We start from the raw sequence: 19,363 nt of genomic DNA on the forward strand, positions 1-19,363 counted from the left end.
TGGGACAGGCAGGCTCAGTGGTACCCCAGTTCCAAGTGGCACCCTGGGGTGGGGGGGGACCTATCACAGGGGGGTCTGCCATTAAAGCTCCAAACTCTCAGATTCTGCAGGCTGATGAAATAGCCACTAAGAAGGCTGTTTTCATGCACAAATTCAGTAAGGTGCAGTTTGCCATTGGTCAAAAGGTGACTTCATGGAGACTTAAGAACCAAATCAAGGTCCCAAACAGGGGGGACCAGTGGGCGAGATTACCCAGACCTTTTGTGAACCTTACAGTTGTAGGATTAGCAAACAGCGAGAACCCCTCAATAGTGCTATGAAAAGCTGTTAAGGCAGCCAAATGAACCTTGAAAGTACTGATAGTCCCATTTTCTTTAATTGAAGCACATATTCCAGAACAAGCAGAATCAAGGCAGATCTGGCGACAGCATTCGGGAATTCAGACCAGCGACTAAAAGCTTCTCCACTTTTGAAGGTATTTCTGGAAGAATCTTTCCTACTATTTAATAATACCTATTGTACTTCTGCAGAACAGACTGACTCTACCCCACGAAACATCAAGGAGCCATGCCTGGAGGTGGAGAATGCTGGGATGAAGCAGTCGACCAGTGTTCTGAGAGAGCAGCTGAGGAGCGATTGGAAGATTTATTGCTGGACAAAGAGCTAGGTGAAACAGGTAAGGAAACCATGCCTACCTTGATAATGTTGGGGCTACTAGAATAACTGCAGTCACTGGTTTGACCCATTATGGCTGTCCTTATGTTTTTATGAAAATCACCTGCTAAAAGCGACAGCTGAGACATTTTGCCTGCCAGGGAAATATATTGCAGAAACTCTCCTGTGATGTTCTATTTGACAGTTCCATGATGTTATTGCTTTGCACAGAGGGAAAGGGTTCTCACTCCTCCCCACCAACTGATATTGAACACACAGGCAACATTATCTGTGATGACTTTCATAGGCCTGTGTCTGATGAGAGGCAAGAAAATGAAGAGAGGCATTTCTGATCACTCTGGTTGAAATGGAGGCTGGATTCTTGCCATCTGACCTGTACCATTAGGGCAGCGATAATAATTAGATCTACCCATGGGCCAATCAAATAATTTTATGACAAGAGGCAGGCCATTTGTGCAGAAGGCTGACTTAAACTTAAAAAACCCACAACTTCAGCTGCCAATAAATAAAGACCTTGATTGCAACATTAAGTATTAGTGTCTCTATCTTTTAACAAAGTTTATAAATCAACATTACCACCTGTGTCTGTGGTAATCTCTAATGGGAGAGGACATAAATGATCTCTGGCAAGCTTTCTGAAGAATGGTTTGCAGGAGGTCAGTGCAAGGTGCATGAACTGGTGAAGATCCCAGTCTGTCAGGCGACTGCCGTGTTGTTTTTTTATAATGTTCATGGTAGAAAACCCTGATTTGCAGAGGTACATTAATCCAAACATTGTTAAAAGATAGATGGTTTAGATGCTGGCTATTCTGAAACCGGTAAGCATATCAAGTCCAGAAATCACAAAGTCTCACTTTACTGAATTTTGCCTTCAAGACATCTGAACTCTGGAGCCTTAAAATTTGTAATTGAAAGGCACCTTCATCAATTGAATCAAGAAAGTTATTTGCTTCAGAAAGGCAAGGTCTATCGGCAGAGACAACAAACTGAACACAAATTAAAGCAAATCTTTCGGAATTTTAAAATTCTCAAAATCACATTTTAAGATTTTTGATCGGATTGTTTAGGAATTCTTGCATCATTTTCATCAACGTTTCATCTGTAGCAGCACGCCATGAGGGAAAATGCAACATCTCTCCTATTAAGTCTGTCTCACAGATTACGAGATTCCTCTGAAAGAAGCACACTTTTTCAAACAGATCCCCAACACTGCTCGCAAGGCCTTGGAGTTGCAAGTTGAGTGACTAGTAATATTGAACAGATAAGCAATCATTCATAAATTCCAGGAACTCACAAGCCTTGTTGGTCTTGTGGTTTGAACAAAATTCTATTTCTTTTGAAGCACACACAATCTAATACATGCTCCCTATTAACCAGTGAACGTCGTCGTGCTCAGAGGCAGATTAAGCTTTTGTGGGGCCCTGAGCCAGAGCAAGTAGGGGCCCCACCCCATCCCTTCCGCCTGCAATCCCCTCTGCCCATGCTCCTACCAGGGAAATGGGGTCGGGGGAGCACCGGGCAGGCGGAGCGGGTCCAGGCATGGGAATGCCCATTTTTCCAGGGTCCCCCAATTGGCCAGGACCCCTGGCCAATCCACCACTGGCTCTGCTGAAAAGGTCATTTATAAAAGAGCTTTAAAAAGACACGGTGGCAAGCTAGAAATTGAGCATATGTAGTTCACTAATCTCATCACAATACCCATTTTTTTCATGTCCCCAGACAACTTACCACAGAGGACAGTCTGGGGAATGATGTAGTGAAGTGTGTTTAATGAAGGGCATATCACTGCCAAATGTGAAGCAATGCCCTTCTGTTTCCCTGTCACGTTCTCAGTCTGTAACAAGCAAGTTTACTTCCCGCAGATCTAAACCTTTTTTTCGAATGAGCCTTTTACCTTTTCAGAAATGATCTCTCATGTGGTATAGGTTTCTAATGGTGTTAAACACAAAAATTCTTCCTTGAAAATTTCACCATCATAAAAGCTAACGAATAGCAATAACCGGGCAGTGTCACTTAAATCACTTGATTAGTCCCTGCGCTGCAGAGAACAGAACACGTGGCACTTCCTTTTTTGTCTGGACATGAACAGGTCCACCTGGGGAGTCCCCCACCTGAGGCCATGCAGAAGATCAGGCTGATCACCTCCGGATGGAGCTACCATTCGTGGCAAGACGAGAAAATCCTGCTGAGGTGATCTGCCAGGACGTTCTTGGCTCCGGGCAGGTGGGTGGCTACCAGATGAATGGCATGCCGCACACAAAAGTCCCAGAGGCTGAGCACTTCCTGACAAAGGCCAAAGACCTGATTCTGCCCTGCTTGTTGATGTAGTACATTGCGGCTGTATTATCCGTCAGGACCGGCACCACCCTGTCCTTCAGGTGGGGCAAGAATGCTTGGCAGGTCAGGAGAACCGTGTTGAGCTCCCTGACGTTAATATGAAGGCCCAGATCGCTGTGAAGCCAGCAGCCCTGATTGTTGAGCTCACCCAGATGAGCTCCCCAGCCCAGGTCTTACACATCCAAAACCAGGGTAAGCAACGGAGACTGGGTCACAAAAGTAACCCTGCACAGCACCAACTCGGATCCAGCCACCAGTCTGAGGAAGAAAAAAAGCGGCTCAGCACCATGACCAGTCAATCCAGGTCGTGCCTGCTGGGAATACAGACCAAGGCCAGCCATGCCTGCAGAGGTCATAGATGAAGATGGGTATAATGGACCACATACGTGCATGCAGCCATGTGGCCCATCAGTTGCAGGCATGTGTGGGCTGTGGTAAGTAGATGCTCTTTAAGTGGGCAATCAAGTCCAACATGGCCTGGAAGCATGCCTCTGGAAGGAAGGCCCTGCCTCGCGTGGAGTTGGGAACTGCTCCGATAAACTCTATTCATTGGACCAGCATTAACATGGACTTTTCTGTGTTTATTAACAGGTTTATTGCAGATGGATTGCACCAGGTTGAGGCTCTGTTGGACCTGCTCCAGAGACCTGCCCTTGATGAGCTAGTCTTTGAGATACGGGAAGAGCTGGACACAGTGACGTCTCAGGTAAGCCACTACCGGTGCCATGAATTTTGTGAACATCCTGGGGGCCGAGGATAGGCCAAAGGGTAACACTAAACTGGAAGTGATGTGCTACCACTATGAAGCACAGGAAACGCCTGTGACCCAAGAATACAGAGACATGAAAGTAAGAGACTTTTAAGTTGAGAGCGGCATACCAGTGCCCCAAATCCAGGGAAGGAATGATGGAGGTCAGGGAAACCACGCGAAACTTCAACTTCTTGAGGCCATGCAGATCCAGGATGGGCCTGAGGCCCCCTTTGGGCTTCGGGATTAGGATGTAGCAGGAGTGCAGACCCGGCACCGCTCCTTAATGTATGACTCCCACAGGCACTTAAGGCAGCTGCTGTGGGGGTCATTCACAGGCACAGGCCTGCTGCAGTCTGAACAGGGCTCGAACCCGAGAGATCAGGGCATGCCTTGCCTGGGGCAAAGTCCCACTGGGACCCTAACTACTAACCAACTCACACTTAAGAACTACTTAAGACTAACAAAGTGAACTATATACAATGGCCTTACGGCATGAAGTTCAAAATGGTAGACAATCGCTAGCTCTTGCCAAGCAACAGAGGCGCTCCAACTGACCACCACAGGCGGTAAAAAGGAACTGAGAGGGCGTAGGGTCGGTGGCATAGGTGCTGGAACTAGGAGTGCAGGGGGTGCTGCAGCACCTGCAGGCTTGAAGTGGTTTCCAGTATATACAGAGTTTACAGTTCGGTTCAATGGCTCTCAGCACCGCACTTTAAAAACTGTTCCAGCACCCCTGGCCGTCAGCACCTGATATACCATGGCATGAGCGCAACATTCCAGAGGGCGCCACAGTCGGCACTACGGGTACCACAAACGCAAAAATCTCTGATGGCTGCGCACGCGGGTTTGTGCACACCTAGAATGGAATCGACATGAACAAGCACTCAAAGAAGAATGATCCTGGCCTATGACAAAACACAGGAACCTTTTGTGTATCAGGTGTATTGCTATATTGAAGTACATGTTTGAAGGTCAAGGGCTGAAAAACAATTCCCTGAATCTAGAAAAGGAACTACAGATACCAGATGTCACTATCTTGAACTTTTGAGACCTCACAAATTTGCTTAGGAGTTTTTCTCCACCTTCCACTCTTCTTTAGCATGAGAAAGTACCTCACGTAGAAGCTCCATCTCCTGTGCTGAACAGGGACCAGCTCTATTGCTCCTAAACGAAGAAGGCTACATCTCCTGTCTTAGGAGCAACTGAGGAACAGCGATGGGGAATAAGAAGGGAGGGAGGGAAAATGGATTGTAGCCCAATGGTGGCATATCCAGGACTCATTTGTCTGAGGTGATAGGCTCCCCATACTTGTTGGAACTGGGAGAGTTTGTCCCCAAATGGGGGGAGGAGGTAGGCAAATCATTGCAGCTGACAGACTAAAGACAAGGGAGTGGCTAGTATATCTTGTGATAGGCTACTATATCTTGTAAAAACTTCAAGATCAGGAACTAGCAGCAAATTGAGGTGAACAAAGAGGAATCAAGATTACTCTGTCCTTCACTAGAGAGGAAAGAAAGAGTAATCTTGATTCCAGAGAATTGCATCAGGTAGAAACTTTGAGCTGTTTGCAATCTACGGAATTTTCTTTTGTTCGCAGGACTGTAGATACCTAACAAATGTAATGTGGCCCTAGAGTCTTAAGAGCATGCAACAACTCATCGATATTCTCTGTGAACAACTTTGGACCATTAAATCCTCCACCATATTCTGGACTTCTCTGGGGGTAACTAGACAACCATAGCGAGGATGCCCTGCACATCACCACTGCTATGGAAATGGAATAGGCTGCAGTATCTGCAGCATCAAGTGCCGCTTAAAGAGATGTCCTGGCCAATAACTGTCCCTCAGATATAGTAGCCTGAAATTGTTCCCTTTGGTCTGGAGGAAGATGTCGAATAAAGGAGCCAAATTTTGCATGATTTGTAAAGTTGTATTTGGGCCATCAGCGCCTAATAATTTGCAGTGCAGAACTGTAGGGTTGCCGCTGAGTAAGATTTTCTCCCCAGAAAGTCCAAGCGCTTCTGGTCTACAAGAGGAATCAAGAGTACTCTGTACTTCACTAGAGAGGAAAGATAAACTAAGTTAAATTTGCTTTTCAGCACTGACTAAACATTTGAGATTGCTATTGACTCTTCTGGCTTTTATTTAGTCCATTAATCTCAAAGCCTGCTTCAAGCACCAAAAATAAAAGGAGCATAAAATGAATCCTAAAAGGAAAATATTTAGAGTTTGGGGGTTTGTTCGTCTTTTGCTATCTCTTGGTTTTCATATCTGTTCTCTTTCAGTTGTTCACCAAGCTGAAGTGTCCAGTATATTTCTCTCCCTCTCCTCCATCAAGGGATGGTAAATGGATTGTTCTGTCATATCTCAAAATCTTCAGTAGGGACATAATCACATACTTCAAAGTCAACTTTATAGCTCAGGTTCAGAAAGTTCTCCTTAATCAAAATGAAGAGCTGAATCATTTTCCTTTTAAAAAAATTAATTTGGAAACTGGTTTCTGATTACTAGTAGAGCTTTACGTACAAGGCCTTTGATTCTCTCTATTAATACCAGGGCCTTAGCATAGTCTTCTGTTGAAGTAAAGGCTGAAGGCCTGTGCTTCAGTTTTATTTCTGGTTTCTTGTTTGTATTAAGATTAACTTAATTTAATATTTAAATAGAGCTTTATCTGAACAAAAAGTTCCACCTACGAGGCTCAAATGCTCATCCAAATCTTTGAGGAAAATTTGGATTTTGTGATCAACTGCTGATTCACATCTGGGTGTGATGTACTGACCCAATGCAATAAGGCAATGGCATTACTAGGCACTAATAAGCTTAAATAAATTTCATGCTTACAGGGTGCACCAAACAGGGCATTAGAGTGGGCAGCTGTTCTGTGTCCTGTGTTTTGGAGAGGGGAGGTGCAAGAGTGGAATGAAGGTAAGGGAACAGGAAAGGATATCTCCAATAGCATAAACTCTTCTTGATTCGCCACAGAAAAGTTCAGCAGTTTAACACCTGGAATGGTTTATAACGTATCAGTCATGCAAAAGCTATTCAAGGTAGAGCGATCAAATAATCCTTGAGATGTGGTACCTGCCAGAGAATAGTCTAATAAAAAGAAGGGCCGTGTAGAGAAAAATTATGTTTTCAGAAAACAAGTCTCAAAAGATCACTGGGGTGAGGGACGACTAAATAGGGATACAGTAGGTCTTTTTGGGTTCTACATAAGGAGAGAAGTTCTGCTGCAAGATTATTTATGACTGAAGTCCTTTCCATACATGGAGAGATAAACATGCAAACAACTGTAATAATATATGTATACATTTGGGGGAGGGTGTGTGTAATTACACAAACAAATGGAGGAGCCATGTCTTCCTCCATATGATATAGAATCCAACCTTCTGGTTAACAGTACAGAACCTTCTACTACTGTCTTTTAAATAGTTGAAAATGGAATCTTATATAAAAAGAACGTAGGAAACTTAGGAAACTATTAAAAGCTAAAGAGATCAATGAGGCTGCAGCATGAAGCATTCAGTTCAGGAAATGACAAATTTAAGGCTGTGCGTGAATGTATGCATTATGATAGCGTAATACCTAATAAGACTTTCTTCATTATGTTGATAAAAGAATGATGCAAACTGAATAGCAAATTGTTCTAAAATCCAGTCACTGGCGATGTTGTACGTGTACAGTGAGCAAGACAGGACCTGCCGCAAGAGGAAGAATGCTCTTGTGAGGAAAGCACTGGACTGGAATCCAAGAGAACTTGTTTTTTTGCTGCTTCTGTCAGATTTCCCATGTGACCCTGTGCAAATCATGCTGTTTTTCAGTCTCATCTATAACATACAGCTATCTGCAAAGTTTGTTTTCTAACGTTTGTGAGGCACTTATGCTATGTTGGGTGCCACAGATGTGTCAACAAAAAATTCTGTATTTGTTTTAGAGTTTGGATGGTGTGCAGTAAATAAGGCACGGGGCCACAAAATGAACAAGGGTAAAAAAAATATTCAAAAGCAATCTCTTTCACTATGCACCATCCAGTTTATGCACTGAAACAGGCAAGGGTCCTATGGAGAAAACAGTATATAATCAAGCAATGAGATACTGTATTGTAATGCAGTCTCACAAGATGCCAGAGTTATTCAGACAACTTCACTTTTGCCATTTTCTGATTTTTTAGAGCTTCACTTTGTAACTTTAAGCTTCTTCTAGATTGCTCTAGACAAAAAACACACATTGTTTCTTCATGTGTCATTATGGTTAACTATTTTAACAGTAATTGTTCCTTTACAGTTTGTCACAAAATATGTATATAAAGGGTTTACATTAGCACACAGCATTCTTAATTCAGACTTCTTGTTAATGAACTTGTCTATTTCTCTATGTACATTACAAATAATGCTAACAGAGTGTTTCTAAACATCAGTATGAAAAATATAGCACAGTATACCAGATAAAACAGGTAATTTCTTTTCCAAATAAAGTGGCATATGTTTGTTTAGCTTTTAACAAATATGCCACCTTCCCTAAATTACAGCATATTTAGGCATTGAAATAGAACTGGACTGCTTTATTTCCGCAAGGGCCAGTAGATGGAACAGTTCCAGAGCTCTTACCAACACAAAGAAGTTCAAACACTTGTCGTACGAGACAATTAAGGGGTGATTTGATTACCATCTATAAGTATCTACATGGAGAACAAATATTAGGTAATGGGCTCTTCAATCTAGCAGAGAAAGGTATAACACAATCCAATGACTAGAAGTTGAAACTAGACAAATTCAGACGCAGGGTGGATATGATTTAAATCACTAGTCAGGAAGATTCAATTTAATCATGGATTTCTACATAAAAGTGCATTCTTGTTGGTTATTATAAACTTAATACATGTTCCTCTACCTGTGAAGAATTTCATTAAAATATTCCCAAACTGAGTCTCTTTTATGGCCTGCTACCATTATAGGTTTTCCCTTCTAGTGAAAGAATGGTATGGCAGATCTCAAATCAATGAAGGCTACGCTCAGAAAGACCTCAAGACTTCTGGAATACACTGCTCAAACAGTTTTACTTCTGTTACTACTGCCTGTCCCTCCCTTCTCACATTTATCTCCAGACTTCTTCTCCTTGTCCAGATCTATTCTGCCCCCAACAATTTCATTGAACTTTCTGAAACTTTGCACTTTTAGAGAGAGGTAAGGGATTGACTCTGTGTACACAAACTTGCAGAGGGACAATAGGGTTGAGGTTATTTCTCACCTCTATATATTATTTATTTTAAAAAAAATTTCTGTTAACAAGCATGTTATCTCTGGAGACACAAATACAGACTTGGAGAACTGCAAAACTAAGCATCTCGGATGGTATCTTCTAGACTGAGCACTGAGTCCCACTGAGTAGACAGAAAGATTAACCTAAATAATCTATACAGATGCCCCTGGAACCCCATAAGACTGGGTCTCTAATCCATGAACTATTGGAACTCATTTACAAAAGTTTTCTTAAACATTACATGACTATATTGTATCATACTACAGAGTTAGAATTTATCATCCCTATTCTATGATGAGATATCTAAAGATAGATACATTATAGCTCAAAGATTGCTTTGAGGGAAAAAATCTTCTAAAAAAATCTGATTTAAATAAAAAATCCAATATTTTTTATTTTAAAAAAATCATTGATTTTTATCCCCCTGTAATCAGACCAAAAATAAGGTGTAAATTTCTAACAGCGAGCGTAATTAATCATTGGAAAAAAAAGATCTACCAAGAATTCTCTATCACTGACTATTTTAAATCAAGATTGGATATTTTTTCTGAAATATATGGTCTATGAATTAGTTTGGAGGAAGTTCTACAGCCTATGCTATCTATGCCAGAGTTAAGACTAGATGATCAAAATGGTCGCTTCTGGCCTCAGAATCTTTGAATCCTGCTGAACTAAACCTTAGAGAGTGTCAAGATAAAAAAGGTTACATGCTTGAAAAGGCAGCTTATGTGATTTAGAACTGGGACTCCTAATTTCCCTATTCACAGTATATGAATAACTCCTAGTGATTTCAACAGAGTTAAGTCATTTGTATCTTGCAACCAAGAATCTGGGCCCCGGGATTTTATCTATTGCCACAAACACTGCCTGCATATATATTAAGTTGCATTTATAATTATTATTCTCTTATAGTCAATATTAATTTTAAAAACATACCTGCTACTTGTGCCAATCTATCATGAAGTTTATATAAGCTGTTCATCAGACTTCTTTCGTTTGCCTGGAATTAAAAAAGCAGGTTAACATTAAGAATTTACAGCTTCACAAGAAAAATTCATTTTTCATCTACTGAGAACGTAAAGCTATTTACAGTAAAATAGTATTTTATCTACAGAATTAGATAAGACAGCCAAATGGTGTTTTGTGCATCAAAAAGACAGTATCAACTGATTTTGCATTTATCTGTATCCATTCAAGGTATAATCTTTTATTGAGCTAGTTTAAACTAGTTCTTGGAATTAGAGAGGAAAATTATAGGAAACAGATTAACAATTTAGGTGGTTGCACTGTTCTCTCTAACATAGTACTAAAACAATACCCCAGAATGGTCTTAATAGGTATTAAAAACTTGGAGGTGCTAACTTTCACAAAAAATTTAAACAAAGCCCCTGGATATTTATTCTCATTAAAGGTCCTATGACACTTTAGGCAAAACAAGGTACATTAACCATCCCAGATGAATTTCTATTCAACTAACTATGTTCTATTCATGGGAAATTCAGGCCAAAATTAGACTTTTGGAAAGGCCAGAACAAAAACTCATTACACTGGAGACCCTCAAACTTGACTGACTTATTATGCATGAAAGAAAAGCTGTGGCATCTAAAGTGTAAAGGTGGGAGGAAGAGACAATTCTAGAGGCAAAATGATCTTGTGGACAAAAGAGAAGAATAGGAGTCAGGAATAGAGAATGATGCAAATTGAGTAGTGAATTATTCTAATATCTCTTGTTACTGCAGGTATGCCCAATTTGTGTGTGACCTTAGGCAAATCATTTAACACCTGACTCAATTTTTCTAACTGTACAATAGTTTTAATACCTCCTTTGCAGGAATTTTATAAGACTGAGTTATTATTAGTGCTCGTAAAGTGCTTTGCAATTCTCAGATAGCAGGCACTCTTTAAAGTGCAAAATGTTTAAGTGTATGTGGTAACTAAACACTTTTCAAAAACATTATTCTCGAGCATAACACTTGTGTTTTCTACTTCACCACCACAATATTTTCAATTTAACAATTAGCTCAGGCATATGAGGTTTAGAGTAGAATCTCATATTTTTGTATATTGCAACATGAAGACTAGTTTTTGTACTCTTCATTCTCAGTTTCTCAAATCTGAATTAGTTTAATGAAGGAAAAATACGTTCAGATACTTATATTCCTTTCTCCTACTTCAGACACAAAGCTCTGCACCTAGGTGATTACACAGTAACTTCCACCAATTCAAAAGATTTAATTTAAATTATTTTTTTTTTAAAGTCAGTAGTGCACAGACATGCCCACACAAGTTTCAATCTCACCCCTAACATAGATGAACTGATAGATCCTTCACGTCAGACCAGTAGTTACCATCTCTCCACGAATAAAATTTTGCAAGAGTAGTAGTGTTTATCCTTCAGTCCAGGCCAGATTCAAGTATATGCAGAAAGTCTACTTAAGTTTCTGCAGTTTACAGTGAAATCATCATTTGTATCCAAAATTAAAAAAAAGTATGTAACTTTCTGGAATTTTGCCACAGAAGTGGCTGCACTTCAACAGTGTGTGTTGTGTAGCATCTCACCACAGAAATGGATGAATTTGAGCAGTTTGGACTACATAGTCTTTTGATCCCTCAGAATTAAAGATGTTCTATTAGGATGAGTTACTTGTCAGTAGCTGCATATATTATGTCTGTACATCTCCATTTGCAGCATGTAAGCCATGCTATTAGCGCTGAACTATTTAGAAAAAAAGCATCTAAACTATTTAGAAAAAAAGCATCTAGAGAATATTTTCTGGAAAGCCAGTTTTGTAAGTCTTCAGGGCATGATGCAATGTACACCTTTTCTTTGATGGATCATGAAGACACTGGCATTGTTGGGTAGGGCAGAGTGTAGGACTTCAGAGATTGTGCATGTGGTTAATTTCAGTTACATTTATGTTGTTGCTGTACATGATGGATTTATTTTAACTTATTTCTTAAAAAAACTGTTAAGTGCACCCAGAACAATGGATTGGGGTTCTTTTATTACACTCTGTATACATCTAAATAATATCTCATGAATATTTTATCAGTAAGCCACTAGGAAAACGAGTGAAGAGTAATTAAATGAAGACTGAAGATCTATTTCCCTAAATATGCATGACAGTGAGATGCCAAATAAGATACGGAAGGCCTACCATTGTCAGTTGTAATGGAGATTTTGTTCAGTATCTTGTTAAAGAAGTCCATTTTCACTGCAGCATACATTAAGCAGCACTCCTTACCAAAGAAAGTTTATCAGTGCTTGAAATAATGAAGGTACGAACAGAAAAGTTGAGAATTTCATTGTTACTGGAGCTCTTAAATGTAGTCACAGTGCAAGATTCCTACAGACAGAAGCATCAGATGTCTAAACTGAAATCACATTCTTATTTCAGAAAAGAGAAGACGGATTAGTTTTACATAATCTGCAATGGTTGAATGACTTGTTGGCTTTATTCAACAACCACAAACTAAATGTAAAACTTCAAGGGTCAAGGAATGATTGTTATCAAACACAGTGGCTACTAAGATTATGAAGAGAAAGTGGAACTACTCAAGATGACTGATACTGGAAAAAGAAAAGAAGTACTTGTGGCACCTTAGAGACTAATCAATTTATTTGAGCATAAGCTTTCGTGAGCTACAGCTCCCTCCACTGAATGCATCCGATGAAGTGAGTTTTAGCTCACGAAAGCTTATGCTCAAATAAATTGGTTAGTCTCTAAGGTGCCACAAGTACTCCTTTTCTTTTTGCCAATACAGACTAACACGGCTGCTACTCTGAAACCTGATACTGGAAAGGTAAAATACTTCTCTTCATTGACTAAACATCTGAACAATTCAGCATTCATGGGCCGGGGTGGCAACATAATAATGCACTAGACATTCAGATGTAACTGGGAATCTTACCAGGAGTTTACGATCTGACAGCTAGAAAACATGAAATGACCCAAGAGCCACACAGGATCAAATACCTCCAAATGCCAGATTTCAAAAAGTTTTATCTCAACAACCTGGAGATGGAGATTGTCAACTTCCTAGAGAATATTTTATAGAAAACCAAATTTGTTTATTTCATTTCCCAGATGGAAAATAGCGAACATAAAACAAAAATCAACTTACGAACAAAGTTTGGCACTTAGAACACATTGTTCAATTCTTTTATTTCTATGGGAAAAGAAGCCACCTATAGCTTTGTAGATGATCTCTTGTTCAAAGTACTTGTGAGAACTGTTTTCATGAATCAATTTAATGTCTGACAATAACAATCAATCAACAAATGATGTGGATTAGAAGGAGGGGAATTGGAGAGCATAACCCTTCTGGCTAATGAACAATCCATAGTAATTCTACTCCATACTAGAAGGAAACTGACAAGATTCCCAGAAGGAAAGGGAAAAGCCTAAGGGACAGGATGAGAAACTGAAAACAAGTTCTTGGGTTGTCAGTCAAATCTGGTGCCCAAGAGACTATAATGTCAAAAGAATCGTGTCTCTTCCTGCAGTGCTTATGGGCCTTTCTACTGGACTGCTTGGAAGAAGGCATTCTGAGGTGAAAGACAGTATCCTGCAACATCAGGCCAGTATTTCCAAGAAGATTGCATCAGTCAGAGATCTGGTTGCCAACTTCATATTACAACATACAGACACCTCAGAGTAGGTCCACCTCAGAAATTGTTGTCCCAGTTCTCTAGCTGAAAAAGTCAATATCATGATGGAAGAGAACCAATGTGGAATAGAGGGACAAATTCTCTTCAGTGAAATCCACCTTCTGAAACCCTTCCTCTGAACCAAGATCAAGGAGCTTTTTCAGACGTAGAAAGAGCTTAATCTCCTGATATTTCACCCAGGTTATTTTTTTCTAACTTTAAAACACTATCCAAGTCAGATTTGGGTTTTATAGAATTAAGCTTAACAACCTGAAGACTAATACAATTCTTTCCAGGATTTTACAACACAAGCACTGCAGGATTTTTTTTACATTCTTTCAAACCTATTTGTTTTAGGTGTAACGTAACTAGCATTTTTAAGCTAATAATGGTTTTAGTTCCTAGGTCTTGCAGTAGCCATTTGTGTAACATAACAGTAGCTTACTTAATTTTCTCACTGTCCTGTATGACACAGTGACCTCTGCTAAAAGCATGGAATACATTCCAAAATTTCATACACCTTAATAATTCTTGGTGTTTGCACTGACTTCATACAAATATCTAACAAAACATAAATCACAATGTATTATAATCATATTTACTTACTTTTATTTCTTCAAGCTGCTCACTGAAGGGATTTTTAACTATTAAGGGTAAAAAAAACTTCATTAGTTCACTCATTGTCTGGCTTGTAGATGGTAATAAAATATATCACTATTATAGTCTCTTAGCACATAAAATTTCATAGTGTATAAAGGTAATTACATAGATATTTTTAGGGACAATCCTATCTTTAAATTTATGCTAAATGAGAATCAGCTACAGCAGCAGTTTATTGGACTAAGATGCAAATTCTGTCATCTCAGCAGCTAGGAGCTATAATTAGCCATATAGCTATTTAAACTGTTTTCAACAACCACCTCAATATGAATATAAAAATAAAGAGTGGTTTAGCAAACCCAAAACAAACTTCAAAAGTGATTCAACTATTACACTTAAATAACGGAATTTTGAGGAGCTAGACATTTTCACAGTATATAGTGTAAACAATGCAAACGTATTTCAACATGCATTCTTATTCAATGAAAACCCCTGCATGACAACATCATACCCCTCTCAAAAGCATTTCTTTAAGAGACACTACTTTGAGAGATTCTCAAATGAATAGGGAAATATAGGTCTGCTTACAACAGGAAGTAACGTATTTTTGACAGAACAATTTCCACAGTTCATTTAAGCTGCAGTTAATCTGCTTTCCCCAGCTACAGTGAATGCCTTTGGAGCCAGAAGAAGCGGATTTTAGACAAATTATAACCAGAAATAAAGTACAAATTTTGAATATGGAACATTCAAGGGATGTGGTGAATTCCCCATCACTTGAAATCTTTAAAGAATCCAAAGTATAAAACAGGATTACTCAGGTGTGTAAACTGCAACATTTGTGTTTTTTTAAAATGCATCATCACTTTGCTACAAAATCTAAATTTTCATTTAAAAGGTGAAATCTCTAGACCTTCTGTTTACAAAGAACTTTAGAAACATTAGCCAAACATTAATTGGTGCAGCCCTTTCCACCCGCATCTGTAGACACCTTGAACCTTTTCTGGGATATGTGAACTGCCCCCATTCATACCTGAAGTCCAATGCTAATTTCAAGTGTGAAAGTTAGCTATTTCACTACTGATCATTTTGGTAAAAACAGAGTGTTAATGTTCTCTGTCACTGTTTAATGTTGTGGCAAATATTTAGAGTATAGTGGGGCATCATCTAGCTCCAGTCAAGGGTTTCTGGACCAAGGAACAAGAAATTCAAACCCCTTATGACTGAAACTTAAAGTGACTGCTGCTTCTGCCCAAGAAAGGAAGGACGGGTGAAAGAAAAAAAAAAGAAAAAATGCATCACAGTATAAAACTGAACTTAATATTAAAGTGAACACAACCAAAGAATATTTTAGTGATTGAACTAGGGTCTGGGTCAATAAGGAGGGAAAAGGACAAGTGCTACAGAATTGTATGCACTTCCCATAATTTAGGCCCAATTTGCTAGATGGGACATGAGTATTTTCCCTTAGCCAAAGTAGGTGAATCTTACTGTTTGTGAAATAGAGATTTCAGCACTGGCAGGAGCCTGTGAAAAAAAAAATGCAAGATTCTCCATACTACAGTCTTCAATGTTTCCATGCTTTCTAAGCCCCTCTTGCACAAAAACTGTCAATTGTTCCAATGCATGAAATGATCAAAGTGGAGGAATTTAAATTAAGGTAATTTCATTATCTCCTCCAAATCTCTCTGTGTCACTGTATTCCAGGTTACAATCATGTAAGTACTTGTGGCATCTTAGAGACTAACCAATTTATTTGAGCATGAGCTTTCGTGAGCTACAGCTACATACGGTATGCATCCGATGAAGTGAGCTGTAGCTCACGAAAGCTCATGCTCAAATAAATTGGTTAGTCTCTAAGGTGCCACAAGTACTCCTTTTCTTTTTGCGAATACACACTAACACAGCTGTTACTTTGAAACCTGTAATCATGTAAGTGTGACCCATCTTAATTCCTAGATGTATGACCTTGCATTTGGCTATATTAAAATGCTCAACTTACCAAGCAATTCAGATCAGTCTGTATAACTGATCTGTCCCCATCATATTTACCACTTCTCTAATATGTCCTCTGCAAGTTTACCAGCATTGATTTTTACATTTTCTTTCAGATCATTCATGAGGATACTGAATTGGGCCAAGCAGAGACTACAACATGCCATTAGCAACACCCTAAAGGATGATGATTCTCCTTTTACAATTACTTTTTGCAATTTATCAGTTAACCAGTAACCAGGTTTTAATTAATTTAATACGGACTACATGGATATTATATAGGGCTAATTTTTATCAGAATGCCATACAGGACAAGTCATATACCTCACAGAAGTTGAAACATTATGCTAACAGGCAAGTATCAACCAAACTTGTAATCTCATAAAAAGACCTATTTTCCTTATAGCCTTGTTGATTGGCGTTACACTACCATCCCTTTAATTTTTTTTACTGATTACAACCAAATCAGCCTTTTTCATGGTTTTGCGCAGGATCTACATCAGGATAATCGACTTAGTCAGCCGTGTCACTCTGTTTACCCTTTTTAAAACAATGGCCTAACACTAGCTTTGTCCCAGTCCTCTGAATTTTCTCAGTGTTCCAATAATTGTTAAAAAACAACATTAATGGTTCAAAAAGCTCCTTGACGCTTTTTTTTTTTTAAAAAAGATTTTGGAGTGCAAGTTATCTTGTCCTGACTACGTTAATAAGTTTAACCTTATAACTACTGCTTAGCATCCTCCTAGTTACTAACACAAGAGAAATTATTTCCTTATCACTCCAAAATATGAATCCTTCATTCTGTTTCTCTCCAAATACAGAACAGAAATATTTAATACTTCTGTATCTTGTATCCTCCCCTTAATCTCTGTACAAACCTCCCAGAGAGATCAGTGGGGATCTGTTGTGGATTGAAGAAAGTATGAAATCCTTAATTTATATCCTGACCCCCAGACCATCAACATAGTATCTGCCCTCTCCTCTCGAGGAATTTGACAGCTCTTCTCGAGACTGATCCACTGGCGCAGGGATTGTCCATCAATCTTTCTCCACACTAAGCTTATTGTTGGTGCTTAATTATCAGTTTTCTGCAGGATTACAAGATTCCATCTTAATTATGTTTCTAATTTTACAGCTGTGGAGATAACTTTCCAGGGTGTGAACACAATGGAAATTACTGCAAGTGTCATCTTCCTAAATCAGCTGACAGACCCAATGCCTCTGATTATGACAGCTATACCCAACTGCAGCAGAGTATGGTATCAAGACAGTTTCACTGTTGTTTGGAACCCTATGGGTACTACTTAAACTAATCAGAATCATGCCAATTTTATTCTGCTACTGGGGGAAACAATCACCTGGAGCAAACAGACGTACAGGAGTTGTGCGTGTGTGTGAGGAACTCCCCGAGACAGACTGGGGAAACTGATGAGGAAGCTGCGTTTACCCCAATACACATAATATTAGCCAGCAGGTTCTGAGCAAGAGGGAAGGAGGAAAACCTCTCTCCCTCCCAGCAGCCAGGGGATGGGGCCTACGGATATATCAAACATTCAGCCAAATAAATTAAAGTCTCTGAGCAGATCCAAGGACAACATTCTCATCGGAAATTCTATTTAGGATGGCAGGGTCACTGCCCCTAAACTTTACTGGAGTCACCACACACATCCTCTCTTTAGTTTATTTCTCTAACTAGTAGGTATCCAGTAAGCCTTGGCTGGGAACCCAAGAAGGAACTGGGAGGCAGGGCCAGCCAGCAGACCACTGGTAAAGTTTTCAAAAAAGCAACTTAAGCACTTTTGAAAATTTTACCCAATGGCAATTAAAGTAAAGGAGGAAAATGAGATTGGGGGAAAGGGGGGGGGGGGGGGGAAACAGGCCTGTAAAAGAGAGACTCTAGTCTAGACAGCTGTTATCAGAGGAATACAGCTCAACAAGAATGTCAAGAACCCTTACATCAGAGAATTTGCATGCCTTACTGGAGGACTAGGCTGAAAACATGAATTGCATTTCACTAGAAGTCCCTAAAAGGTTTAGAACCTAAGAGAGTTACTTAAGAGAGACTGCCTCACTCCCTGTGAAGCAGAGATCAGCAGAGGCACCTGGCCCAGAGCCCCTTTGATATAAAGCAGGGTTATTTTCTGCGGCCCGCCAGCTCCTGGAGGCCCCCCCAGCATTTACCTAGAGCAGCTCTGACCCGGCATACACCGGGGGCAGGGCAGGCTCCCTCCCTCCCTGCCCCACTCCAGAAAGCAGCCAGGGGGAGGTTCCTCGTTCCCAGCCAATGGGAGCTTTGGGGGAGGTACCAGGAGGAGCGCCCAGGGCAACACACGGACCCCTGTGCCCTCCCCCAGCCCCCGCAGGTCCCAGCTGCTTCCCGGAGCGGCGCAGGGGCAGGGCGGGCGGGCAGGCAGGGAGCCTGTCCTGCTCCCAGCGCGCACTGGGCCGGACCCGCCCCCCAAACTCCTCCTGCAGCTGAATCCCCTGCTCTGAGCCCCCTGCTGCACCCCACACCCCTCCTGCATCCCAACCCCCTGCCCTGAGCCCCCTGCCGCACCCTGCATCCCTCCCCCCTGCCCTGAGCCCCCTGCTGCACCCCGCATCCCTCCTACACCCCAACCCCCTGACCCACCCTGCACCCCAACCCCCTGCCCTGAGCCCCCTAACGCACCACGCACTCCTCCTGCACCCCTTGGGGGCAGGGAGGGGGCAGAGTTGGGGTGGGGATTTCAGGGAAGAGCTAGAGGGAGATTTGATGAATATCTATAAGCAATCTTTGTGTGTGTTTTTAACTTATGGGATAGATATCTAAAGCCTAAGACAATCATAAAAACTGTAAGTGCTTAATAAAAAGATGAAACTGTAGGCAAATTGCAGAGGTTTATGAACATGAAACGGAAGTCATAATGTTTCAGGTGATGAACCTCAATTATGGAGCTCACTCCTGCCAGACACACATTACAGGTCCTTCCACATTCAGACGAAATGCAAAAAACTCATCTGACTTGGCTTTTCACCCAAGATCTTCAGACACACGCACACAAACAAAATTATCTGTAAAGGATATATTGAATGAGTTCTCCACAGTGTACATT

At 40.5% G+C, this 19,363-nt stretch overlaps 1 protein-coding gene across 2 annotated transcripts in view; it reads right to left on the reverse strand.

The window, feature by feature from the left end:
• The window catches only part of LEMD3 (LEM domain containing 3), an 87,216-nt gene that overhangs the window by 29,490 nt on the left and 38,363 nt on the right, over positions 1-19,363 (reverse strand). For both annotated transcript variants that reach the window (XM_077833397.1, XM_077833388.1), the window contains exons 2-3: positions 14,280-14,317; positions 9,959-10,022 (exon numbers count right to left, since the gene is read on the reverse strand). In XM_077833397.1, coding sequence (XP_077689523.1) covers positions 9,959-10,022; positions 14,280-14,317 — 102 coding nt within the window. The remainder of the gene's footprint in view (positions 1-9,958; positions 10,023-14,279; positions 14,318-19,363) is intronic.

Source organism: Eretmochelys imbricata, chromosome 1 (genome assembly GCF_965152235.1).
Source record: "Eretmochelys imbricata isolate rEreImb1 chromosome 1, rEreImb1.hap1, whole genome shotgun sequence".
NCBI classification, from domain to species: Eukaryota; Metazoa; Chordata; order Testudines; family Cheloniidae; genus Eretmochelys; species Eretmochelys imbricata.